Source organism: Podarcis melisellensis (genome assembly GCF_964234715.1).
Source record: "Podarcis melisellensis genome assembly, chromosome: 15".
Classification (NCBI taxonomy): domain Eukaryota; kingdom Metazoa; phylum Chordata; class Lepidosauria; order Squamata; family Lacertidae; genus Podarcis; species Podarcis melisellensis.
Window position 1 is genome coordinate 29,193,240 of NC_138532.1, and position 26,334 is coordinate 29,219,573.

Genomic DNA, 26,334 nt, shown 5'->3' on the forward strand with positions numbered 1-26,334 from the left:
TGAACTTCTGGTGCTTACTGGATTCTTCTTTTAAAAACTCCAGCAGACTTTTAAATTGAATTCTGATTTTACAGTTTTAACTGCTTTCTAGCCTTTATTGTGTTGGGTCTCTTGTGCAACACTTAGAAATAGCTGTCATTAAACAGCATACAACTTGTTGGAAGTAAATGGAAAATAAATAAATAAAACCAAAAATTTCTTCACTGCATTCATGCACAATTTCCATTTCCCTCTCACTTGGCTGCCTCTTTATTTTATACTCTCTGCCCTGTACTGTGTCACTATTGATGCTGCATTAAAAAACAAGTTGTCAGCCTAGCATCCCTGCCTCCACCCTATGGCAGGACTTATGAGATATCAGCCACCCTGCTTACAAGCTGGTAACTCCTACAGTCCTGTTAACTTTCTTAGCTATCCAGCATCTAAGAGGAACCCTGTGTATCAGGCTATCCAGTCCACAAACAGTGGATAAAAGGTGTCCCTCAGCAACTGGTGTGTGTGTGTCCTTTAGCCAGTGTGACTTACGGCCATTAACAGACTTGCATGGCAGTCTGCCCTGCCTCTCTTTCCTCCATCCACAGTATGAGGGATGTTTATTCCTAACTTTAAAGGGTGGTTGTGAGGATTAAAACTAGATGCCTGTGAGAACTTTGAGGATTGGAAGGTGCTGTCTGTGTAAATGTCAAGTACAACAAATTTACTAGATCTCCTCTTCCTCCTCTTCCATGAATTTGTCCGATTCAGTTTCAGAAGCACCAACGGCCATCAAGACCACCACTACATTTTGTGGTGGGGTAACATTTCATGTGTTTGTCAAGGTAGCCTGTCGTCCAGGGAAGCTTATACCATAATAATAATAAAAATTATCCCTAAAATTCTAAGGGTTGGTCTTTAAGATGCTTTGTTTCTGCTGCAACAGAGTAACACACACTCACACTCTGGAAATTATTCATTCTGAGCCAAGTTGAGCCATACAGGAGAAGGGATTAAACAGAATACGTCAGTGGCCCAATTTAACACGGGGAGGGAAAGAGTTCTTTCCTCACCCCAGACCAGAGTCCCGCATTGAGGTGTCATTCTTCTGAATGGATCTTTCAAATCCATCTTCCACGCTTACTGTTCCCCACCACCACGCCAGAGCAGAATTGCATGGGTGCCTTTTCACAGCAAGGACTTCTCATCCTGCCTGACTGACAGGCTGTAGCAAAGGCGAATTAAGAAGTGTGGAGCAGGGCAACCTCCTCTTTATGGTTCCACTGCCATGTCTGGAGCTCAAAGCAGAGTCTGCTTGCTCTGTGGCGCCAGCAGAAGTGCTGCTCTGAAGCCTATGGCTGGCACCTTCAGCCTTCCTGAGTTGTTATTATTTTTTATTTCCTGGTTGGGGAGGGGGGAGAGTGAGAAGAGGGGAAGATGTTGGTTCAAATGTTCTCCTATGGCTGCCCCTGAGTTTATGTTGGCAGTGGCTGGGGAACGGAGCTGATTTAACTGGCAGTTGTTGTTTTGTGGCCAGGGCATTATGAAAAGGTTTTCTGTCTTTCCCCTCCAAGGTTAATGCTGAATGTTTTCCTTCTTAATATACTGTTCGCTTCATTATTAGCTGAAAGAGACTCTCTTTATATATATTTTTTAAAAAATTAACTTCTTCCATTCCCCCCCAATATATATAGAGAGAGAGAGTCCCTTCATGCTGTTGCGTTCTGAGAGCCGGGAAGTCCTGTGGACAGGAAGTGAGAAACCTGATGGTTGGTGTGATTTATACAGAAATTCCTTTCTTCCCCAGTGAGCTGGAACAGTAGGCCGATGTGTCAGTTTGCGGCTGGCTGCCTGGCTGCAAGCGCCAACCATTGTTGCTCCTTTTGTCCTCCCGCCCCCATCTCCGGAAAGTGAGCCACTTCTGTTTAAAAGTGATGAATGAGGTGTTCTTCGAGCAGGGATTCAGGGGAGGCTCCTGAGGCAGCTTTACACCGCAGCGTCTTTATTCCCTTTGCCAGCTTCAGGCCTTCCCTTGTTCTTCCTCAGATGGGATCCTTCTTTTGAGCAGCAGCAGTAGCAGGACACTAGGTAGCTGCTGCTCCTGTTGCTGACTTAGCCCCCTTTGGGGGCACAGATTCCCCCCCCCTTCTCCGCTCTTGCTGATCATGCATGTCTCCAGGAAATCCCATGTGTGCTTCACCAAAATTACTCACCTACTTCATCTAGTTGGTGTTGGAGGCTTTCCCCTGCATCAGCAAAACTTAGGTGACACCAAATGTCCTGGAACCTTTTCTCATTAAAAAATTGTTCAAGAGAGAGAGATGGGGAAACTGACTTGTTTGTGGTATCTGTGGGGATTAGGTGGGGTGAAGCTCCATGGTGGAGCATATGCATGCATATGAAAGATCCTGGTTTCAATTCCCTAATTGAAAAAAAAAAAATGAAGTCCCTCATCTAAGAAGACCTTACAATGGAGGTCCTTAAATTTACCCGAGAGGGTAGAGGCTGAACTCAGCTTGGAAAGCTTATTTAAAGTGCATCAGCAGAGGGCTGATGAATGCATTTTAGTTTGTGGAAGTTGTAAGCATAATTCACAAATGCACATGTAGGCAGGAAGTGCTTGAGAAATGCATTCTCGGCACAAAACAGATTAAAACCGTTTCAGCAGAATGTGCTTTGGATTGGCAAATACAGTGGAACAGAGACAACATGGGGAATGGCATTGTGTGTACAGCATCCCCAAAAGATCCCTATCTGCAGCCTTGAATGCACATTATCACACAATGTATACTCACTCACAGTCTCTAGCCTCAAGGCTTATTGTCTAAAAAAGCATGACGCATAAGGAAAATGGGTTGGGGAGGGAGGAGGAAAATCCAGATCTGGGCACTGTTTCTTTAAATTAGCAAAGTTATGGTAATGAGCAGCTAAAGCCAAAAGATTTCCAGAAGAGAAGGTGCCAAAAGTTGCTGGTCTTTCCACAGCACTGGTAGAGAGGCCCTGCAGTCCTCCTTCTCTTCTCCTGCAGCTCAGTGGAAAGGCTGCACCACATACTCAAAACCCATGGTACACAAATGTATGCTGTAAAATGCAAAGTTTTAAATGAATCAAAATACCCATTACAACATAGAAATGCTGGCATTAATGCTGTTAAAAGTTTCAGAAGAATTCCATAGATTCTGTGATCGTAGACTCACAGTTGCTGGAGCTGGTGGTGTCTGACCAGGAGCAAGACCTTGGAGTCACGAATAGCTCAGTGAAGATGTTGACCCTGTTGGGATACTGCCAGGGAGACAAAAGCCATCACTGCCTTCACGTCGTCTCCGGACGATCTGTTGATCTCTGTAGTCACGCAGTATCTACAAATTAGCGGCACCAAGCCTCAGAAATAGAATGCCACATTCCTGGGCTGGTGCACACTCTTTCAGCAGAGTTCACACAGCAAAAGTTGCACTCAGGAGAGTATCATTTAGAATGTTTATTCAGCGTTGGTCAGAACAAAGAAAAACATGACCGACTGCTAGCGTGTTCTGGCGCAGAGAGAGAAAACGAAAGCAATAGCAAACTTAAACATCCTGAGAAACAGGACATGCGCAGACTCTGTGACTCACAAGCCTGCTCTCTCTTAAGGTGGAACGGAAATATCCTAACATCCTCCCCCTTTCCGTGTAACCTGTAGTACCTGTGGTTCACCCAATTGCAACTTCTGTACGTAAACCTTAAGTTGTTCTCTGTTAACAACCTTAGACAACAGATCAGCAGGAATTTCATTTCCTGGCATGTAGGACACCTGAATCAGTCCTTTCTGAATACACTCCCTTGCACGATGTAGCTTAATCTGCAAGTACTTGGTTCTTTGCTTGCAACTCTCTGAGTTCAGCAAAGCCAAACAGGATCTATTGTCTTGGTATACCTGTATAGGACATTTCACAGAAACCCCAATGTCCTTAAACAGTTGCATCAACCATTCACAATCCATGAGTGAAAATGACAGAGCATTGAGTTCTGCTTCACAGGAACTTAGGCTCACTGTCGTCTGCTTTTTGCACAACCAGTCAAACAGACAGTGGTTGTACATGTAGCATACTCCAGAAGTGCTTGTGCCATCCGTGGTGTCACTTCCAAAACTTGCATCTGCAAAGATTTCAAGACCTCCAGTCTTCTGACTGGTGAACCTCAGCCTGTAGTGCATAGTCCCTTTCAGATAGCGGGCTATGCGCTTCAGAGCTTTCCAATCCTGAACAGTAGGATTGTTAGCATGTCTGCTAAGCAGGTTAGTGCTTACAGCAATGTCAGGTCTTGAGCATCTAGCAATGAAATTCAACTTGCCTAGAATGCATCTGTACAGCGTAGTGTCAGAGAACGCTTCAGCAGTACTATCTACCTGGTAGCCTGTCACCATCGGTGTGTCTGCTGGGTTTGCATCAACCAAATTCAACCTGGTTAATACATCAGCAATTTTCTGTGTTTGGTGTACCAGAAAATTACCTGCTTGGTCCCTCTCCACCTGCAGAGAAAGATAGTTGGATACCTCACCAAGATCCTTCATGTCAAAGTGCTCCTTCAGTTGAGCTAGGGTGCTTTGGTAAAAAGCCTGATTCTTCCAAAACATCAGAAGATCATCAACAAAACATAAACAATACAGTTTGTTTTGCCCCTCCTCCTTGACAAACACACATGGATCAGCTTTGCCCTGGTGAAAACCTAGAGAAAGCAACGTCTCAGTGAGTTTTGTGTTCCAACACCTGGCACTCTGCTTGAGACCATATAAGGATTTCCGCAGTTTACAGACCATTCCCTTCTGTATCTGCATTCCATCAGGTGGAAGCATATACAGCTCCTCCCCCAGAATCCCGTACAAGAAAGCTGTATTAATATCATGGTGAGAAACATGCAGTTTCTCCTCTGCAGCTATCTTGAGCATTAGCCGAATGCTCTCATATTTGACGGTGGGCGAGTAGGTCTCGTGGTAATCCTGTCCTGGTACCTGTGAAAAACCTCTGGCAACCAACCTGGCTTTGTGTCTGACAACCTTGCCATTCTGGTCTGTCTTGGCCTTGAAGACCCATTTGCTGCCAACCAGTCTCATTCCTGGGACTACCGGTACCAATTCCCAAGTTTGGTTCCTGTTCAAGGAATCAACTTCAGCCTTCATGGCATTTAGCCAAGGCTCAGCATCTTTAGAGGTTAACTCCTGAACCTCTTTGAAGCTTGAAGGTTCCCACACCTTCTCTGAGCTACTAAGAACAGCAGTTGCCATCTTAGCAAACTCATCAGCAAATCTCTTTGGAGGTCTGCCTTTGTTGGCCCTCTCAGATCTGCGAACCAGACGTAAGTCTTCTGGACTCACCTCCTCCTTCTTAGGAGAAAAATGACCAATGGTGAACAGTGGTTCTTCCAGTTCATTGTCAGACGCATCAGATGGTCTGACTGAGGCCTTTGCGCTCTTGTAGTCTGCTGTGTCATCACTGTCACTGACAGCAGCAGCAGCGCCACCAACTGAACTGGAATCCGAACTTTGATCATCATCATCATCATCCTCCTCCTCATCCTCAGCTTTCTCAACATCATCTGTCTTTTTCCCATCACCTTCATCCTCCTCTGGGTAACTCTGGAAAATTCCCACATTTTCCCCCCACTTAGGATTGTACTCAACACTCTTGGTGAACTTAATGGACTTAGAGTTAGTCATCCACACCCTGTATGCACCTTTCTCGTACCCCATGAACAAACCATGTGCCCCACGCTTCCCAAGCTTGTTGTTTTGTGGGGAGTGTACCCACATGTCAGAACCGAAGATTCTCATGTGCTTGACGTTCGGTTTCTTTCCAAACATCTTCTCGTACGGAGTGCAACCTATGGGTGATGACAGTCTGCGATTAACGGTATAAACCACTGTCGACAGAGCTTCCCCCCAAAACTTCTCAGGGAGGTTGGCATCATGCAACAAGGTTTTTAGGCCTTGAAGCAAGGTTTGATTTGCTCGTTCCGCAAGTCCATTCATCCATGGCGATCTAGGCGTTGACAAATCATGCTGGATTCCCTTCTCAGTCAGGAAAGCTTCAAACTGCTGAGAAGTAAACTCCCCGCCCCGATCGGTAAAAAGACAACCGATACTTTCACCACGAACATTCTGCAACCAAGCACAGAATGCCTTGAACTTAGGGAATGCTTGCGATTTCTGCTCAAGCATAAACACATGAATGTACCTAGAAAAAGAATCAATTAGAACCATGAAGTACCTTGCTCCTCCCAAAGAGGGCGCAAGTGGCCCTACCAGGTCTGCATGCACTAGCTGGTAGGGTTTGGAAGCCTGCCTGCTAGACTCCTTGCCTTTTGGAGCAACCTTCACCTTGTTCTCTGCACAAGATATACATTTCATGTGGTACTTACAAGGTTTGATGCTCAAACCTTCAACCAACCCTGGCATCTTGGCTAGTGCTTGCCAAGACATGTGACAAAATCTTCGATGTGCTTCATGAATACAACCTGCATGAAGAACCTTGTTAGTTTGTGCAACACAACAAGAATCAGCATTAGACACAACAGCATTGTCATCATAAGTTATACAGAATAAACCATCCATAAACTTTGCATGCAAAAAGTCCTCTTTGCCTTTCCTGATGACACAGACGCTCCTCTTGAAGGAAATCTCAAAACCACGCCCAGTCAGCTGTGGGACGCTCAGCAGATTGTCCTTCGCTCCAGGTACATAAAGCACATTACTTATGGTTGTATGCAAACTTGCAAGTTTAACAGTCCCTTCTCCTGCAATTTGCAACGTCCTTCCATCAGCCAGGTGGATCTCTCCTTGAGGTGTAAAGGAGATAAACAGGTGCCTATCCTTTGTTAAATGGCGCGTGCACCCTGAGTCCACAACAAACTTGGCTTTAGCCCTTGGAGTAGTCTTTGCAGCAAGCAAAACCTTGTTTTCCACCAGCGTGGGCTTTTGCAGCTTGCCCCCCTGCTCCTGGCCATGAGGCTTGCCTTTAGCCTTTGGTGAAGCTGTGCCAGCTAACAAAGCTTTGTTTTCCACTGGCGTGGGCTCTTCACTCCCCCTCTGCTTCGGGCCATCTGCAGGCATCTGTCTTTGTTTACCTCTGGCCTTCCGGCCTCTGCAAAGACGATGACCTTGGCTCCCACGAGAAACAGAGCTCTCAGCTGCTGACTCCTTGGCTCCCCCTGGAGGCTGGAATGCTGCCTGGGCTGACATCACAGTCTGCTCCCCCTGCAGCTTGCAATCGGTGCCCTCAGCATCCCTGCATTCATTCACATTCTGGGAAACAGCCAGGACCTCCGATGCAGTCAAACTCTGGGCTGGAATGATTGGCAGATGGGCAGCTTTCAAAGCATTCCACATCTTTCGTGCCGTCACGTTGCCAGCAAGCGTTTTTATTTCCTCCAGAGAGACGGACAAGACGATTATGTCAATGGCCCTCGAATTCTGGGCCTCCCATTTCTCTGTCAGAGGAACTGGGGGGGCTTGAGACACGGTTTGCCACACTCCGTACTGACGCAGCAAGCTCTCACACCATTTTGCCCAGGTCTGATAATTTCCCCCATTTAACTTAGGGCATTCAGCAGCTTCAGACACTTGGAAAAACTCCATTCCAGGTCTTTACGTGAGCCCGAGTCTCTTTCTTTACTTCAAAGACTCCTTATCTCGGCTCCCATTAATCACGAAGCCTTCTGGCTGGCTCCCAGGCCAATTATTTTTGCCGGACATCAAAAGCTCCCTTCCGCGGCATTCAGAAAAGCCTCTCCGTTTTCGCTTTTCACATACCTCAGCAGCAGTCTGTTGCATTCTCATTCTTACTCTCCTGTAAGTGCCGTGAATCTGGGCCCGAAACCTGTTGTTGGGATACTGCCAGGGAGACAAAGGCCATCACTGCCTTCACGTCGTCTCCGGACGATCTGTTGATCTCTGTAGTCACGCAGTATCTACAAATTAGCGGCACCAAGCCTCAGAAATAGAATGCCACATTCCTGGGCTGGTGCACACTCTTTCAGCAGAGTTCACACAGCAAAAGTTGCACTCAGGAGAGTATCATTTAGAATGTTTATTCAGCGTTGGTCAGAACAAAGAAAAACATGACCGACTGCTAGCGTGTTCTGGCGCAGAGAGAGAAAACGAAAGCAATAGCAAACTTAAACATCCTGAGAAACAGGACATGCGCAGACTCTGTGACTCACAAGCCTGCTCTCTCTTAAGGTGGAACGGAAATATCCTAACAGACCCATCATGTGACAGCTGTAAAAAAGGCATATTGTGTGCCAGGGATTGTTAGCAAAGGAATAGAAAATAAACTGCTGATCACAGAAAACGTGTGGTGCACTCACTTTGGAATAGTGTCTACGGTTCTGCTTACCTCACCTCTAAAAGGGTACTGTAGTGTTGGAAAAGGGCAACCGGAATGATCAAGAGGGTGGAAGGATTCCCCTACAAGGAAAGATTGCAGTCTTTGTGGCATTTTAGTTTAGAGAAAAGGCAAGTAAGAGGCAACATGATGGAAATGTATAAAAGTATGCATGGAATGCAGAAAGTGGATAGAGAAGAAAAGTTTTTCTCCCTAACATAACACTAGAACTTGGGAACATCCAAAGAAGCTGACTGAGGATTCAGAGCAGACCAATAATGCCCCACCCCAAATAGCCATAATGGCTAGAATCCTCATTTTCTTTTTTGAAAAAGAAAAAGACGAGGAGCTTCACAATTCTAACTTTTGATGCTCTGGATTAGAAACAAACTTGTGGACATGTGGAAAAGGCACATTGCTGGCTGTTGTTTTCCTGAAACTTACCTAGAAGGTCTGCAAACAAAGTCACCAAGTCTTCTGCTGCTTCTGTGGTCTTAGTCCTGCTTTTTCTAACCAGTGTGCTCTCCATAGAGAGGATCAGATACTGTAGAAGGTCCGCTCTCTTGCACTATGTAATTTCTGTCTCTCACTTCCAAGCTGCTGGGCTTGTTAACTCTGCAAGGCCAGTTCCTACTTGTAGGCCCTTTATCCTTTCTGGAGGGCTGAATGGTTCAGTCCATGCAGCCTTTCCATTTCAGTTTAATGCCTCAAGGACGCTTACTTCAACAGGTCCCTTCTGCTAACTACCACTCTGACCCAACCCAACTCCATTTTCCCCCTACCTGCAAACAACAGCAAGGCAGACCTTGCTATCGGGTCCTGCTTGCTTACGGCCCATCCTGGCAGCACACCTCAGCTTGGAGCTTTGAACTCTCGCAAGGTTTCTCCAGAGTAAACAGCTCACAGTGGCAACAGTCAAGCTGCTCTCCATCTCGTGGACTTATTCCAAAAGGGTAGCTGCGTTAGTCTGTTGCAGCAAAAACAAAAGAGTCTTCTGTCACCTTAAAGACTAACAAATTTGTTTTGGCAAAGCTCTAGACCATGAAAACCTGTGCCATTAAAAATCTCATGGGCGTGTGGCTATTCCTGGCTCTTAACCCCACTCAGAATGCAGCTGCAGAGGGTCTTCTTTCTCCAGGATCCTGTTGTTCTCAAACTGGGCAAAGTGGAGAAGGCCAGGGAAGGCATGAAGCCAGCCAGGTTCTTGGCAGTTCCAGGTCACGCTGTCTGTAGGCAATTACACCCACCTTCCTGCTCAAGTGCAGTGATGTTTCAGACGATGGGGGACGGGAGCAGCAAATTCTTGCCTTTAAACAAAGGGTCAGGTGCATCTGAGCTGCAGCACGCCTCTTCTCTGGATGAAAAAGGCCTCTCCCCACCTAGTTTGATAAAACAGAGTTGGAAGAATGCTGTATGTTTCTCCCCCCATCCTCTTTACTCCCCCAACCATTACGGGATCCATTTATTTTTCATGAGCTATATTTAGGTGGCACTGGCAGAACCCCCAAACTGCTGAGTCCTGTTAAATCAATATTTTTTTTCCTTAGAAGGCGGAGATCAGCATTACCAAGTAAATGGTAAATAATATTTTGGTTTAGCATAGCTGAAGGTTTTTCCACTGCAAATTCCCTCATGTCCAGCCATGGTAAATTATTCAGGTGGTAATGGTGGTGGTAGTGGTTAAAGCGAAAAAGATCCTCTGCATTTTTAGAGAAGTCAAATAAAATAATAAAGGGGTCTTTGAGAGTAGCTCTTCACCAGTGTTTGTAAAGAGATGTCACTTTGAGGTGTTTCCACTGAGGTGGCAACAGGAGGGCCACCCGATGCCCAGAGAGCTGGAGCTTCTTATGGACATTAAAGGAGCTTGTGGTGGCAAGAGCAATGCATTTCTCTCTCAAACTTTATCTGGATGTAGGAAACTTGAAAGTGGGGACAGGGACAGAAAGATCCTGATGGAGGGGAAGACTCCCTCTTCCTCCCAGATAAGATCTGGATTGAATATCCTAGGAGAAATGGTTAAAACATTTGCTGCTACTTAGTTTAGAAAAAAACAGGTCATGGTAGATGTGTATAAAAAGATGGGAAAGTGAATAGAGATAGGCTTTTCTCCCTCATAATATGTACTATTATCTCTTAATACTGTTGGGTCATCCAACGAAACTTCACACAGCGCATGGAATTTGATCCTTCAAAAAGGTAGCAATGATAAGCTTCTTGAGGCACAGCGGGAAACATGATGCTGAACTGGACTTTGTAGGTCTTTGGCCTGATCCAAGCAGCCAGGTCCTTTTTACATTCCTGCATTAAGCTGAGGTGCAGTGAGCACACATTGGCTCGAGACAGTGATTCTCTTTTTCCGTGCACTTCTTTCGGAAGGAGTATCTGTCTTTGTTCGTGGCAGGTGTGTGCTCATTCCATTCTCTTTTCCTTCTCATTCTCTTTTATCGCTGAAAGGGGATCCAACTGCTTCTGCAGACTTCTGCTGTGCTTTAGAAGAAACTGCTGACACTGGTGGTGCTTATCATCTTTCTTTCCACTCTCTCAAAGCCTGGCTCTAGCTGCAGGAGAGCAGCTATTCAGGGTGGGATCTGGGAATACAGGGAAGTGAGAGCAGGTGAGTTGCTGAATGCTGGAGAAGCTGAAATTTTGTCCCATCAAGCATCTCCCATTACAAAGTCCTTATTCCACTCCATTACACGGGTTCTGACCTGGCATCTGTTCTAGGGTGGCTAGAAGCTCAGGTTTAGCAATATTTCTCTTAATCTAAGGTAGCTGTTGGTTTTGCAAAGAGCTCTGCTTTGATGCAGTTGTTTTGCTTGTTTGTTTATACAAATAATGTATCTGGCCTTTCTCCCCCCGAAATGATACTTCCAGTGTAAGAACAAACACAAAAATAAAATTAACAGCAACCCCCGCCCTCATTTAATGCCAACACAATTCAAGTTTAAAGCAGGGGGAAGGCAGGGCTAGCAATTAATAAAATTAAAGAGCAACAGAAGAAAAGTTTCCTTTAAAGAGAGCAACCTTCAAACACTGTCAGGAGCCGAGATGCTGGGAGTTGCAAGCCAACAGCATATAAGGACCTGAGGTTGAAGAGCCCTGATAACTTCTGCAACACAGACAGGGCTCTGCGGCTGAGGAAGCCGTGTTGCATGTTGCCACAAACCACACAGAACAACAGAACACACTAAAGGGCCACCACAGCTGCTCTTAAAGGATGCACAGATTCACATGGGAGGAGACGGTCTTTTGAAACTGATAAACACATTGAGTTGCACTTGCAAATGAACTTGCAGGCAGCACAGCTGATACTGCAAAGAGGTCAGGATTTTAGAATCATAGAGTTGGAAGAGACCACAAGGGCCATCGAGTCCAACCCCCTGCCAAGCAGGAAACACCATCAGAGCACTCCTGACATATGGTTGTCAAGCCTCTGCTTAAAGACCTCCAAAGAAGGAGACTCCACCACACTCTTTGGCAGCAAATTCCACTGTCGAACAGCTCTTACTGTCAGGAAGTTCTTCCTAATGTTTAGGTGGAATCTTCTTTCTTGTAGTTTGGATCCATTGCTCCGTGTCCGCTTCTCTGGAGCAGCAGAAAACAACCTTTCTCCCTCCTCTATGTGACATCCTTTTATATATTTGAACATGGCTATCATATCACCCCTTAACCTCCTCTTCTCCAGGCTAAACATGCCCAGCTCCCTTAGCCGTTCCTCATAAGGCATCGTTTCCAGGCCTTTGACCATTTTGGTTGCCCTCCTCTGGACACGTTTTAGCAGCATACTTTTTCACCAGTTGAAGCCTCCAAGAGATTTTTAGGAACAGCCCCACACAGAGCACGCTACAACTCAAATCAAGATGCAATTGATGCATTCAGGATCACGTCCATTGTAAATTGCAAGTGAAACTGAGCCGTGTAGCAGTCAAATACCAGTGTAAGGGTTTTCCTTCCCCGCTCCCCTCCCCTCTTGCCACATTTTCACTATGGCTGGGGCAGCTCCCCCAACAAGGGCTGCGCCACCCCCACTGCCACCCTGGGTAGGCAACACTAGTAGTTACTCCCTCTAACTGAGAGTAACTCACTTGCTTTCCAGGGAGGGTGGGGGAACCTTCTCAACAAGGCAGTCTTGGGAGAAGAGGTACGGCAGCCAGTGGGCTGGCCTTGAGAAGATCTTCCATCCCGGAGGCATCTGCCAGACCAGCAGAATGTATACAGGTCCTCACAAGTGCAAAACAGCTATGGTTTCTGCACCTCCAGTGTTGAGTCCCCAACAACTGTACATTACATCCTTCTCCCCCTGCCCCCACAATACAAAAATTCCTGCATTTGGGGTTGAGGAAAGGGGGGGGTGTTGGAAGTGTGGAAACAGAGTGGACATTCCTCTCCTAGCTGAAACTAGGGCAGCAATTCTGAGCGGTGCCCACTAAGTCATCCGTTTCGCTGGAAGCCTCCTCGGTCCCCTGGAACAGTTGTAGGTTGGGTCTGCCACAGGAGGAGACTCTGGCCAGAAGCGGCCCCACTTATCCATGCAGAGGTGCCCCTCAGCCCCTGTCACACTGGGCTTGTTTCTTGAGAACAGCCTCTGCAGCAAGCCCCAAGTTTTGCTCTGCTCAGGAGGCTCCAAGATGCCCCGCGTTTCTCTCCTATTTATTTATTTCTGTTGGGAATGTAATAAAACTCCGTCAGGAAATGGAGCTGGTTCCATGAAATTCTCCGCAGCCCACTGCTGGGAAGGCCAGACAAGGAGCCACTTTGTGTGAGGAGGAGGAGAGGCTTTGCTGCCAGGGCCAGCCTCTAGGCTGGGAGTTATTGGGGGGGGCAGCAGGGGATAGGCAAAGAAAGAAGAATCTGTGCTGCTGAACTGTAGCCGAACCCCACCCCAACTCCTCTTAACCCGCCCCAGGCCCTACCACCGTTGCTGGATGAACCCCTGAGCAGGAGCTCAAGTCCGCAAGGTAGCAGCGGGGAAAGTTACAGTGAACAGCCTTGTGTAAGGGGCCTTGGATATTTATGATGTCAAAAGCCAACCTACTTGCCACTAGGGGAATTCCAGAGGGAAGGATAAGAGCCTGGTTGCCCCCTGGGTCGTCAAGCTGGCCAAAAGGGACTTGCGGCAAACATCCCTGTGCCTAGCCCTCAGTCTCCATGCCCTGGTTCTGTTTCGTGGGAGCATCTGGGAAGGAGAAGTGGGTGCAGGTTTGCAGCAGGGTGGGGCAGATCGCATGGCAAGCGCTTGGGAGTCATCACAAGAGGACAGCCAATTCCTGGCACTCTCAGAGGCCACATTTCTGGAGAGTGTCCCAGAAGGAGATAGCTGTGCCACTATGGCCCTAGTTTGATAGGGGGGGGGGGAGAGCTAATAAAAGCGTTTCCCCTCACCCCCGCTACTCAGCAAGCAATATGGTTAGCTGTAAAATAATGATTAGCAGGGGGAGGAAGCATGTGAGCCCTGCCTAATATTGAGGGCAAGAAATTCATAGAACAGAATCTTAGAATTGTAGAGCTGATAGCTTGTCTTCAGAAGCACTGCTGCCTCCAATGTGGAGGCAGGGCAGAGCCATCCAGGCTAGTAGCCATTGATAGCCCTCTCCTCCACGAATGTGCCTGATCCTCTCCTAAAGCCATCCAAGGTGGTGCTCATCACTGCCTCCTGTAGAAGCAGGTTGTCTCGTTTAACTACGCACTGTGTGAATAAGTCCTTCCTTTTATATGTCCTCAATCTTCCAACATTAGGTAATAATAGACATAGGGCTTGTCTACACCAGAGCAAATTGTAAACTTGCCTTGGCTGGTCTTCCCATTAAGTAGGAGCGTCCAAGTGACATCATCCCCATCCTGGATCTTTTCCCCTTTAAGGGAGGGGGTTTTCAATCCTTGGAATGTCTAAATCAGGGGGAAACCCTGCCTTTAAAGCGGGAAAGGTTCTGGACGACATGGAGGTGCAGCCCACATTTTGGTCCCATGTGGACAAACCCTTAAAGCCAAGCTACGGGATGGAATGGGCTGCAGTTCAGAGGCAGGACACCCGCTTGGCATGCAGAAGGTCCCAGGCTCAATCCCCAATGGCATCCAGGTAGGACAGACTCCCTATCTGAAACCCTGAGACGGATGCTGCCAGTCCGGCCAGTGTGAATAATACTGAGACAGGTGGACCAGGGATTTGATGCAGGGTAAGGCAGCTTCCCAAGAACCACATGGGTGCAGCTTTTGTTGGGCCATCACTTGCCCAGAAAATCTTACCACCCAGCAGACCAAACATCCCCCAGCAGGTGCCCTTGGAGCTTCGGACTACAGCCCTCAGCCAGTACAACCATACAATGGTGGGAGTTATCATCCAAAACCTCCAAGGGGCACCAGCTTGGGGAAGGAGGCCATAGATGATTTGGCCTGGCGCATCTGCACCATGCTACAGACTTAAGCTGGCAGGATAGTCATTCCTTCTTCCCATGGAACCCTCCCAGTTGCAGTTCTGCGAAGGAGGGCTAGGAATCACATCAGAGAAACCTTAGCATCAGGACCACCATTCCCAAGATTCTTTGGGTGGTGCTATGGCTGCTTAATGGGATGCAGGTGGCGCTGTGGTCTAAACCACAGAGCCTAGGGCTTGCCGATCAGAAGGTTGGCGATTCGAAACTGCACGACGGGGTGAGCTCCCGTTGCTCAGTCCCTGCTCCTGCCAACCTAGCAGTTCGAAAGCACGTCAAGTGCAAGTAGATAAATAGGTACCACTCCGGTGGGAAGGTAAATGGCATTTCTGTGCACTGCTTTGGTTCACCAGAAGCGGCTTAGTCATGCTGGCCACATGACCCATGTCTGCGGACAAACGCCGGTTCCCTTAACGGTCAGGGTTCCTTTTACCTTTTACCTTTTATGGCTGCTTATGAAGCCAGGGTGAGGTTGTGGTGTTTTTCCTGGGGCTCCCCAAGATGTGCTAAAGTGGGAGAGCGAGTCTCTGCACGTTCCCTGCTGTGGCTCTGAAGAGAACCCAAGCCTCTAAAGCAAGCAAGTTGAATAAAGGCGCCTTATCACCCAGGGCAGGTGAAGCGGTGGATGGGCACAGAATCTGGTTTCACCTCCTGGCGGCGAAGCCCAGAGGCCAGCCGTGGGCGCATTCAGCCCCCTTGACAGAGGAGCCCTTTCAGCTCCGTTTAGATTGGAAAAGGGCCCCCGGCAGAGCTAAGCCAAAGTTCCTGCAGGACCTTTTTAACTGGGCTTGGAGCACAATTGGCCTTTCAGGTGAGGCGTGAGCTGTGGAGGGAAGAAAAACACCGCACTTTCCAGGGAGCCTGGTGAGAGGGAAAACAAGGGAGCAACTGGAAGGGGCCAGCTGGTTGGCAGAGCAGAGAGCCTCCTCAGCTGGGGGGGGGGGACTGGCGAGGAAATGGAGCTCTACCTCGGGAAGGTAAAAAACGCAGCAGGCTGCCTCAAAGGATTCTGCAGGCTTGGTCTGGCTCTGTCCTGCAGCGTTTTTTACAGCTCTAGGGATTCTTTTTGGGGGGTGGGGTGCGCTTTGCATACAAAGCAGTGTATAAGGGGAATGGCTCAGGTTGACCTTCCTGCCCAATTTAGCTCTCACAGCTGCTAGAATTACTAAGGCTGCTGCTGCTGCACACAGGAATACTGAGAGGCCTCTCAGCACAGCCTCAGCAAGGGGGTGGGGGGGGGTTGATGTAGCTGAAAAAAACCAAGGCCCGTCCCACCGGGGGGGTGCCTTGTGCCAGCAGCCAGGGGTCAGCTGCACACGCTCCGGCCTGACTCGGAGCCCCCTGTTTATTCCTCATTTTATTAATAACGCACAGGAAGAGTGGAAGAAAAGGGCCTCCCTGAGTTGCCAGAGGTGGCAGGAAAGCAAGGCTGGCAGAATTAAGTGGTCTCTTTGTGCAGGAGCAGCAAACCAGAGGACTGGGTGCCCCTTTTCATGGCCTCTTCTCACCTCCAAAGGTCTTTTAAGAGAAAGAAGTTCCACTTCAGGGCTGGGGAACCAGGAGTCAGACTTTACCTTTTTGCTCCAGGTGCAAAAATGTCCAAGGTTGCTGGCTATTTCATGAGAGCAGGAAAATGCTCCTGAATACTAGTTGCTGGAAACCACAGGAGGGGAGAGGGCTCTTGTGCTCTGGTCCTGCTTGCTGGTATTCACAAGGGACATGTGGTCAGCCTCTGTGAGAACAGGACGCTGGACTAGAAGGGCCCCTGGCCTGATCCAGGAAGGCTCTTCTTAGGTTCTCAACACAGAGTTTTGCAACTGCTTTAGGAGTGCAAAGTCCATCTGCCCCATTCCTTAGAAGACCACCTCTGTTTGGAGCCAACGTAATAGCAAATCCCTGAAGGGATGCACAAAGACCCTTGGCATAACATTTTGGAACCTACGCCTCTTTGAAATTGTTGCCTTCCTCTTGTCACAAGTTCTGGACCCAGGAAACAGCCACAGACAGGACTTTCACCTTGTGAGAATTCAGCTTATCAGGTGGTATAGAAACAGTTTTAATAAATAAACAAATTACCGTGTTGAGGTTTGTTGGTGGTGTTGTTTTTTTTACAATTAAGTGGTATATAAATTTCATGAAACAAACAAACAAATCTTGCTCCCAAAGAGTCCAAAGATTTCACACTTCCACAATTCAGAAAGTTGCACAAGAACCTTGATGCTGAAAGCAAGAACATTTGGGGTCCATCTTGGCTAATGATGGACCTCTTACATTCCAGGGTCCAGCAGAAACTGGGCAGCTGAGAGGCACTCTGCCCATACTCAGGGAACCTCTATCTTCCTTCTTAGGGCCCACATGAGCAGTTTGGACCATTCCCAGGGACTGGGATACATGGTAGGAAACATGCTCTGTATTCTGTGCAGTTGGAAAGCTGTGTGGTTGATGCAGCTTCAGGAAACTCTTTACACTGGTATCTGGACCCCCGTTTTGTTTCTGTGCAATTCAGGTAACTAGGAAATGTAAGAGGTCCCTTTGCTTAGCACAAAAAGGATGGCTCTCTTATTCCTCTGCCCTCCTGCTTCTGCCCCAGAGTCTCTTTCTGATCACCTCTTTCTTTCCCTGCCCCACAGCATTGTTCCCAGGTGCTGCTGGAGCCGCTGCTGCCTCTTGTTTACCTGTCCTGCCACCTGCCTGTCCGCAGAGAACCTGATCTCTGCAGGGCAGCCTAGCGTTGCTTCCAAAGCTGTCCTCCCAGCTCAGCTTTCCTTCCCAGTGCCAGGACGTTACAGGAAATGCCAGTGAGCTTAACACGCCCCCTGGCATAAAAATAACGGCAGCTTGGATTTATGGCTGGCAGAGCTGCAAAGTCCTGCACTCGGTTCTCCTCTCATTGGGCTGAGGGGACAGAGAACCACCTGAGCTGCCTGGAGCTGTCCTAACTGTGTCCATTCTGCAGCCAGGATAACCCTTTCAGGCCACATGCTCCATCCCACATTAACCCTCGGAGTTGCTGCAACGCTGCGGCTGAGAGAATGAGCTGTGAACCAAGAACAAAGGGAGCTGCCTTATACCGCGTCAGACCATTGGTCCATCTAGCTCAGTATTGTCCACTCTGAGTGGCAGTGCCTCTTTGGGGTTTCCCAAAAGCAATCAACTTCCCCTGTTGGACACAGACACTTTGCCCGGAAGGGCCAATGGAGTGGCTTGGGTCCAGCAAAGCAGTAGCTTTGTTCTGCAGTATTTGGAGTTGAGCTGGGTAGCCATTCTGTGACAGTCAGGAGCCTCTCTGGCAGGCAGGAAATCCAATGGTGCAGTTTTTCCTACCCCAGTATCTTTTTTTGGGGGGGGGGGAGCGTCTCTGTTTTATGTGGCACAGAACAAAGCTGATGAGGCAGCAAATCTCAGCTCTGCCTGGAATGTGTGCTTGTTTCTCAAAGGTTTATCTTGCATATGCTGTAGGATGGGGTGATGGTAGAGGACTGCAGACTGTTGGATGTTGGGTGATTTTGTTTGTTTGATTGATTGAATTTCTATCCTACCTTTTCATCCAAGGAGCTTAAAGAAGCATACATAGTCCCCTGCATTTTCTCCCCACAACAACCCTGTGAGGTAGGCTAGGCTGAGAGGCAGTGACTCTCCGCTGGTCATACCCAGGGAGCTTCATGGCTGAGTGGATATTTGAACCCTAGTCTCCCAGCTCCTAGCTGACACTCTAAACACACACACACACACCCCTGCAGTCCAGCCCACAGTCTTGGAGCTGAGAGGTTGCCATTGTGTTCTGCTGCATATGAAGACCAGGCCACAGAGCCCTCCTTCTCTTTTGGACCACCTGACCCAGCCAGCACAGCTGTAGCTGTGAATCGTGCATTGCACAGGATTGGGCTAAATGACCCTTTGGGTCCTTTCAGCTCTACAATTATATACGTAATCCTGTGAGATACTGGGACCAATTGGAGTACACAGCCATGCTGCCCAGGGGCTGATGGGAGTTGTAGTCCGAAAGAGCGGGAGGGCACCTGACTGCCCTAGATTATTGTGGCTTTGCCTTGCCTTCTGAGTTCAGGATCCTTGCTTTCTCTTCCTTCCTCCTCCCTCCTCCTCTGCATAAGCTTGCTGGCTCCTCACAGAGCACTGCCTCTGGTAGTAGCCCTTTGAAACTTGAACCCCTCCCAGCCTCTCTCTCCATCTATTTCTGTGAAATTCCAGAGGAAGATAAATTTATCTCCCAAGGATCAATCTGAACAAGTTCTTCCACCTCAGCTAGAGCTCCCTCGCTATGAGCGTGATGGATGCAGCTCAAGCTGGGGCAGGTGCAGACATTTCTGGAGGGGCAAAGCTCCTCCCTAGAGGCAGGTTTGGGCTGCTAGGGATCTGGAGTGCCATCACAGGCATTCATTCAGGGGCTGGCTTGACTGGGGTCCCTACAGCCCATCCCACCAACTTTATCCATCTGCCCAACTCTTGTCCACCAAGTTGGAGCAGCCAGGCTCCTCCTTCCCCTGCAGACTCAACAAATCTTTGGCATCAATCAGTGTTGGCCAAGTGTAAGTCATAGGAACCAGCCTTGTGCTGAGTCAGACTTGCGCTGAGCCTTGTGCTGAGTCAGAATGACTCTACCCTGGCTGGCAGCAATGGCTCTCCATTGAGGTCCTTTGGCCAACCCTACCTGGAGATGCTGCCAGGGACTGAACCTGGGACCTTCTGCATGCGAAACAGCTTCTCTGCCACTGGGTTGCTGCCAATCCCTGTTAAGTCAGTAGGGCAGGCAGAGGGTGTGGCCAGGGGGCTGGCCAGAAACAGGAAGATGGAGAAGGATGGGATGGCTTTTCTCTTCTTTATACCCTGTCTCAGATGGGACATTTGAAGGCCTTGCAGCACAAAGTCATTGCAAGTTTGTTCCAATGGATATGTAAAATGCAGGGGTCCTCCCGCATTATCATCCCCTCTTGGGATGCCTGGCCCAGAGTCCTCTCCCCCCTTGTTTTGTTGGCATCCATCTGTGTTGAGAGGGATGCAGGTGGCGCTGTGGGTTAAACCACAGAGCCTAGGACTTGCTGATCAGAAGATTGGCGGTTCGAATCCCCGCAATGGGGTGAGCTCCCGTTGCTCGGTCCCTGCTCCTGCCAACCTAGCAGTTCAAAAGCACATCAAAGTGCAAGTAGATAAATAGGTACCGCTCCAGCGGGAAGGTAAATGGCATTTCCGTGTGCTGCTCTGGTTCGCCAGAAGCGGCTTAGTCATGCTGGCCACATGACCCGGAAGCTGTACGCCGGCTCCCTCGGCCAATAAAGTGAGATGAGCACTGCAACCCCAGAGTCGTCCGCAACTGGACCTAATGGTCAGGGGTCCCTTTACCTATCTGTCTTGAGAGACAATGAAGTATGGCTCGGGGGGGGGGTGATCAAACTGCTGCATTACCAGCACTGAAGTGACCTCCCTGGGGCACAGTTTATTTTGAGGTCCTGGGCTGCCCAGATTACAACCTCGCTCCTGTGGTCCAAAGGAAGTCAAAGCAATATGTTTGGCGCTAGTTGGCTGCAGGAATTGCCAGAAGGAGGCATGCACGGCACCATCTTAGGGACTCCACTCTGTATTTATTATTCCTTAGCCTCCCGAAGGCATCCCAAAAGGTAGCGGAGGTTTAGGACCAGAGTTTTTCTTCTCCTAGATGAGCTACCTTCCCAGGTTGATAAGCCCCATCTGCCCCTCACTTCCCTCTACAGCACATTCAGACACCACCTTCTTGGCCACTGGGCTCACCACTGGTCTCGTCGCTCAATGTTCTGAAGCCTGTCTTCGCATGCAGAGGAAGCCCCTAACTTCCAAGGATTTGAGACCCATTGGCTATCTTCCCCTGGTTTACCGTAGTTGGTCAGTCAAAACCGTTCCTGGGATGTGCCCCCTGTCTCATGCTGACAGCTCTTAGGAGCCACAGGCGAGTGCAGGGTGGGGACCAAACTACCCCAGAAGAAGCACAAAGTGTCCCCCAGAAGAGGTACCACCCTTCCCCTAACACCCCATACACCCCACCCCCCTCTTATTCATAGGTGCTCTTTCTTCCTGGCATTCTGTTGCTTGCCACTATGCTCTCATTGGAAAACATGGGAAGCTGTCTTATACTGAGTCCGACCCTTGGAGTCTTTCTTGCTCAGCATTGTCTGCACTGACTGGCAGCAGCTTTCCAAGGTCTCTTTCAGCCCTATCTGGAAATGCCATCAGGGAGACTGAAGCTCCTGTATGCAAGGCAGCTGAGCTACAGCCTTTCCATCCTTTGGTTCTGGCCTTCTGGTACCTCTTCTGGCCATGCCACCTTGCTTCTGCTTGTCCTGTGCTATTGCCTCCCTCTTTTCCTTCCTCCCACCAACATTCCTCAGGACGCTGTCAAAAGGGGGCAAAGAGCAGGGCTGGATAGCACAAGGGCCTCAGTCTGCAGGCTTGCTGGAGGCAGATGGAAGAGGCTCGGCCTCCTTCCTCTCAACTCCAACGCATGGCTCTGCCGGGATTCCTCCCAGTCCAATCCTCTCTCCTTTCCATGTGCAGGTTTCCAAGCCCAACCGGCAGGGAGGAAGTGAGCTGCTGCAGAGGCGCCAGGAACCACAGTCTCCCGGCTTCCTGAGATACAGCCTTGCCTGCGTCTGCTGCCCCTTCCATCCCAAAAGGACTCTGGGCAGGCTCCCCGTCCGAGTTCTATGCCTCCTTTCTTCTGTCTATTGATATTGGAATCCCTTCCAGGGCTACGAAGAAAGGTGATCTGTCCCTTTTGCCTTTCCCCAAAAGACTTCCAAGCCTGGCGAAGGGAGGGTTGCCGATGGGAAAGGGGCCATTTCAGCAAGCAAAAAACTGGGCTGCTCCCCTGAGACGGGTTGTACATGCAGCCAGGACCCTCTCTAGAGCACCTTTTCCCAACCTGAAGTTCTCCAGATACTTTGGACTGCAACCCTATCAGCCCCAAGGCAATGATTTGCCTGTGGAGCAGTTATATGGCAAGGAGCATCACCCATCCTGCACTCATCCTGACTTGCTTGCAAGGTGCTTATATGTCCCCCTGTTTGTCCCACACTTTTTTAATGCTTGATGGTCTGGAGGCAACCTTTGTCTTCAAAGGTTGAGCTGGTTTCAGGGGCTCTGAAAAGCTGCTTCTGGAAACAGCCTCTGAGTGGTGAGATAGAGATGGACGATGATGTGAAAAGCAAGTGTGTAAAAGAAGGAGTGTCAACAAGTGAGGCTGGTCACACTCAGGCCCAGGTACAGTCCAGGAACCCTTGCTGCCCCTATTTTCCCTGCAAGCCCCGCAGCTCATCCTGCCGCCCACCACCCTTTTAGAGGGTTACTAGGTCTGGTTGGGGCCTCCTGGTGTTGTCCCAGCAGCCAGGATGTGTCTGGAGATGTGTGCCAGCAGCCATAGGGCCAGCTTACTTCTGAGATGGCTCCTACTTAAGGATAGGGCAACTCACATAGGAGCAGAGACAGTTAACATCTGGAGCCAGATGAAAAGGGTTAGTAGCCTGGCAGCAAGCAAGGGAGGGGGGCCAGCAACCTCCCTCAGCCTTGGGCTCCTACCCCCCACCCATGCATTTGGGGAGCAGCCCCTTGGAAAGGGTCCCAAGGGGATGTGTTGCGTATGAATGATGATGGTCCACCACTCCGTGCCTTGCCTGATAGCCTGGCTTGCGAGTTTAAAAGCGCGCATTGACTCTGAAAGCCACATGATTTACTCTTGGGCAAGCCTTGGTGCCTCTGGCCAAGAGCAACAGTTTTACATATTAAAGCTAAATTAAATTAAAAGGTATGCATTTTGTGTTTGTGTGTCGTCAGGAGCCTGTTAACTCTTGCCTGCCTCAGCAACGCACAACTTTCAGAGAGGGGCAGAGAGGGTTGGTCTCCGGCAGCTAGAAGATCAAAGACTAGTGGAAGCGCTTCCTCACTCCAGTCCGTGGAAGTTTATGCCATTGTTACATGCATGGCAGCCTCCAGAGTGAATAGTGGTTTTCAGGGGTCCCAGCACATTCCCCGGGGTGGTTTCCTTTGAATGATGTCACTGGAGAGACTTGCAGTAGTTCTGTGATGCAGTCCAGCAGCTTCCTAGGGAAACATCCAATAGCCTCAGAGAACCTGTCAGGACACTGTGGCTCCAGAAGTGCTCGTCTGCTGCCCTCTTCAATATACCCATAGGCAACTCAGAATCATAGAATTGGAAAGGATCCTAAGGGTCATCTAGTCCAACCCCCTGCAATGCAGCACTTCAGGGATACTATCTGACAGTCCTGACATATTTTGCCATGCTTGAAGCATCTCTATTTATTTAGTTCCTGTGGCAATATACTGCCCTGGCTTATTAGTTTATTAATGACATTTATATCCCACCTTTTCTTCCCCTCCCAAAATGTCAAGCTGGCTCATGTGATTCTCTCCTTTTCCCCATTTTATCCTCACAATAACCCTGTGAGGTAGGCTTAAGCCCAGAGACAGTGATTGGCCTGTGGGTTTCATGGCTGAGTGGAGATTTGAACCTGGGTCTCCCACGTTCAGCCCCAGGGCAGCCAACATGATATCCTCCAGATGTGGATGGGGTCTTATAAGTCCCATTCGTTCCAGCATGGCCAAGGGTGATGGGAAGTTTTGCAGTCCAGCAACATCTGCAGGGGACCAAGTTAGCTACCCCTGCTGAAACCACAGCATGCTCCGAGGCTTTGAAACTCCCTCCCTAGCGAAGTCAGACTGGCTCCCTCCTTGCTGTCCTTCTGCCAGCAAGTGAAGACAGGCCTTTGGGAACTGACTGTGTTGGTTTTTTAAGGAAAGGACTTTTAATACCGCTGCTCTGCTTCTATTCTCTGCATTTTAATTTTTTAATTGCTTTAATTCTGTTAAGAGTTTAATTACTTTTTAATGGTTATCTTTTATATGTGCTTAGCTTTTAGTATTTCTTCTGTGTTGCTTTTAGGCACCTTGAGTCCCTGTCTGTGGAAAAGGAATAATAATTAATTAACCCAGGAATGTTTTTGGACCTACTTTTTTCAGCAGGACAGAATGACTTTATCCGTCCCACCTGATCCATGGGATGGCGCCATCTTTGAATCTGACGGGAGAAGGCGAGAGAAAAGCAGGTCCTCAATTGCTCCCCAGCATCAGGTGCCCTAGGTGCTTTCAAAAGACTCGCCCTGCCCACCTGCCAGCTCGCTTACTCAGCTCCCTGCTTGACTTGCAGATTTCCGAATAAACAGCTTATAACAAAAGGTGTCCTTGGTCTCCGTTGTTCTCTCTCTTCAAGGAAACTGCATTCCCCTGAACTGAGATGTTGCCTTTTTGTGTGCCTGTGGAGTGGACACCACAGGATCTCTGACAGCTGCCATAGTCACTCAACCAGGCTTTGAAATCAACGTAGCCGGACATGTTTCTCTGGGGTCCGTCCAACAGGCAGAGATGCCTTTGCTGCTGGTAGCCACTTCTTCCTAGAAGGGACCATGAACAGGCAATGAAAGGATGCCCCCTCTCTCTTCCCCTGTGGGAGATCCACTTATTTTTGTGGTACTTTTTAATGTGCTATTTCAAGACAGAAGTAATGGCACAAAGCAGTTGAATCCAGACTTCTTGACTTTCTGCCATCTGTGGAAATTGTGGGACCCAGACTCAAAACGATCCAGCTTCTGCCATCTCACCCAAATGTTGAGTGAAAGGGCATCTCACAGCCTCACAAGTTTGGATTTTAGGCCACATCTGAGGTTTTCTGGTGAGGCTGGACCACGGAGGCACCTGAAAAATCAGGGTGATGATGGGGATGGCTGAAACCAGAGTTTCCCCAACCCCAGCATTTTGGAGTGCTCAAGTGTGATTTAGTGGAAATTGTGAGGCATTTCAGTTTAGCATTAACTTACCAAGTTAAATATTTGGTGCCCTTTATTTGTAAAGGTCCAGATTTCAGCATGGGTAGTCAAATAGTCAGCCTGGATAGCTCCGATGGTTAGAGCATGGAGCAGATAATGCCAAGGTTGCAGGTTCAATCCCCATATGGGGCAGCTGAGCTATTGCTTGGATTAGAGCTGCCATATGTCCAGATTTTCCCAGACATTACCGGGATTTCAAAGGCGGGATTGACGTGGGGGGGGGGTGTCTGAAAAGTGGCTCCTTGATTTGGATCATAGGCAATCCAATTTAAAAACAAAATAAAAAAATTCCTTCCAGTAGCACCTTAGAGACCAACTAAGTTTAAACTAAGTTTATAATTTTTTTATTTTGTTTCAACTATGGCAGACCGACACGGCTACCTACCTGCAATTTAAAAACCATGGTCTTTTGGCTCAACAACTTTGGGGGTTGTCTTAAAAAAGCTCAACAACTTTCAGGGTGTCCTGAAATATGGCAACCCTAGCTTGGGTGTCAACCCCCTCTGGAACTATGGAACTCTTTGCTGCAGGAGGCAGTGATGGCCACTAACTTAAAAAGAGGACTTGACAAATTCATGGAGGAGAGGGCTATTGATGGCTATTAGCCATGATGGCTGTTAGGGGTGCCAACTTGAATAAAATAAGGGGGACCAAGTAAGCTCTGTCCCACATAATCACATGAGGCAGCACACACAGGTCATTTGTATGGCAATGCCCATCAACTGGGGGGGGGCTGACCCCCTCAAATATTTTATGTGGGGGTTGAAGGGACCTCAGCCTCTAGGTCGCACTGCATCCTACACATCCCACACAGTATAGAACCTCCCACACAGTAACCCTGTGCACATGGCAGTGTGTTCCCTTTTCATGCAGCCATGAGTTCCACTGGCCAGTGTCGCTTTCAGCCTGACACCGACTCAGGAGAGATCCAAGGGCAAGGACTCTGAATCCCTGGAATGACAGGAGCCATGGGGGGGACCATCTGTGTCACGAGCTGGGTGCAAAATTCCCCCATATCACAGAAGTAAGGCTCTCCTAAGCATCCCCTCAATCAATGCAGCTGTGTTGGGAGGGGGAGTCACCCATTTTTGCTGGATTATTTGTGTCTAAGAGGAGGAGGAGAAGGCCTGTTAGGGGCAGGCTGGTGATTAAATATTCTGTTTATGATCAGCTTTTGCTGAGCAGATCCCGGCATCTCCCTGGTTCTTGCCTACGTGTGACACATACATAATAGTCCCAGGCACTTAAACAGAGGCTGTTTCATCTTCAAAGCCGTTTTCTAAAGATGCCCTAATACATTAAACATGCCCACCCACCCCCTCCCCTTCCCATGGAAAGAGGAACAGCCCTCTGCTTGTCTCCGGCTGTCCTTCTGATGCCGTCTTCTGCTTCCTGAGGGTCAAGGGGGTCTTTTAAAAAAAGGATCCCAGAGAAAGAGAGACAGAGATCTATTTTGCTGCTTCAAGAGTTCTCAGAAGGATCCTTGGGCTCACTTAAAGCCTGAGGGGCGGCTTTATAGGGGCTTGCAGAAGCAAAGATTGAGTTTTTTTGTAGATGGAATCACGTGGTATATAAATTTGGTTAATTAAATAAAGACCTAGGGTGGCTTTTGACATGACAGCTGCACCCAAGGAGGTGCATTTGAGTTTAATTCTTGTGCACAAGTTTGCAAGTCTAGATACCAAGCCGGCG

The 26,334-nt window shown here is 48.7% G+C and overlaps 1 protein-coding gene across 2 annotated transcripts in view; it reads left to right on the top strand.

Annotated features, from left to right (window-relative positions):
* The window catches only part of FKBP6 (FKBP prolyl isomerase family member 6 (inactive)), a 35,752-nt gene extending 11,838 nt beyond the window's left edge, over nucleotides 1-23,914 (top strand). Inside the window, exon 9 of one of the 2 annotated variants that reach the window (XM_081889963.1) lies at nucleotides 23,783-23,914. In XM_081889963.1, coding sequence (XP_081746089.1) covers nucleotides 23,783-23,899 — 117 coding nt within the window. In that variant the 3' untranslated portion in view covers nucleotides 23,900-23,914. Of the gene's footprint in view, nucleotides 1-744; nucleotides 814-23,782 lie in introns of those variants that run through there. The other variant, XM_081889964.1, reaches the window with a different exon arrangement.
* The last annotated feature ends 2,420 nt before the right edge of the window (nucleotides 23,915-26,334 follow it).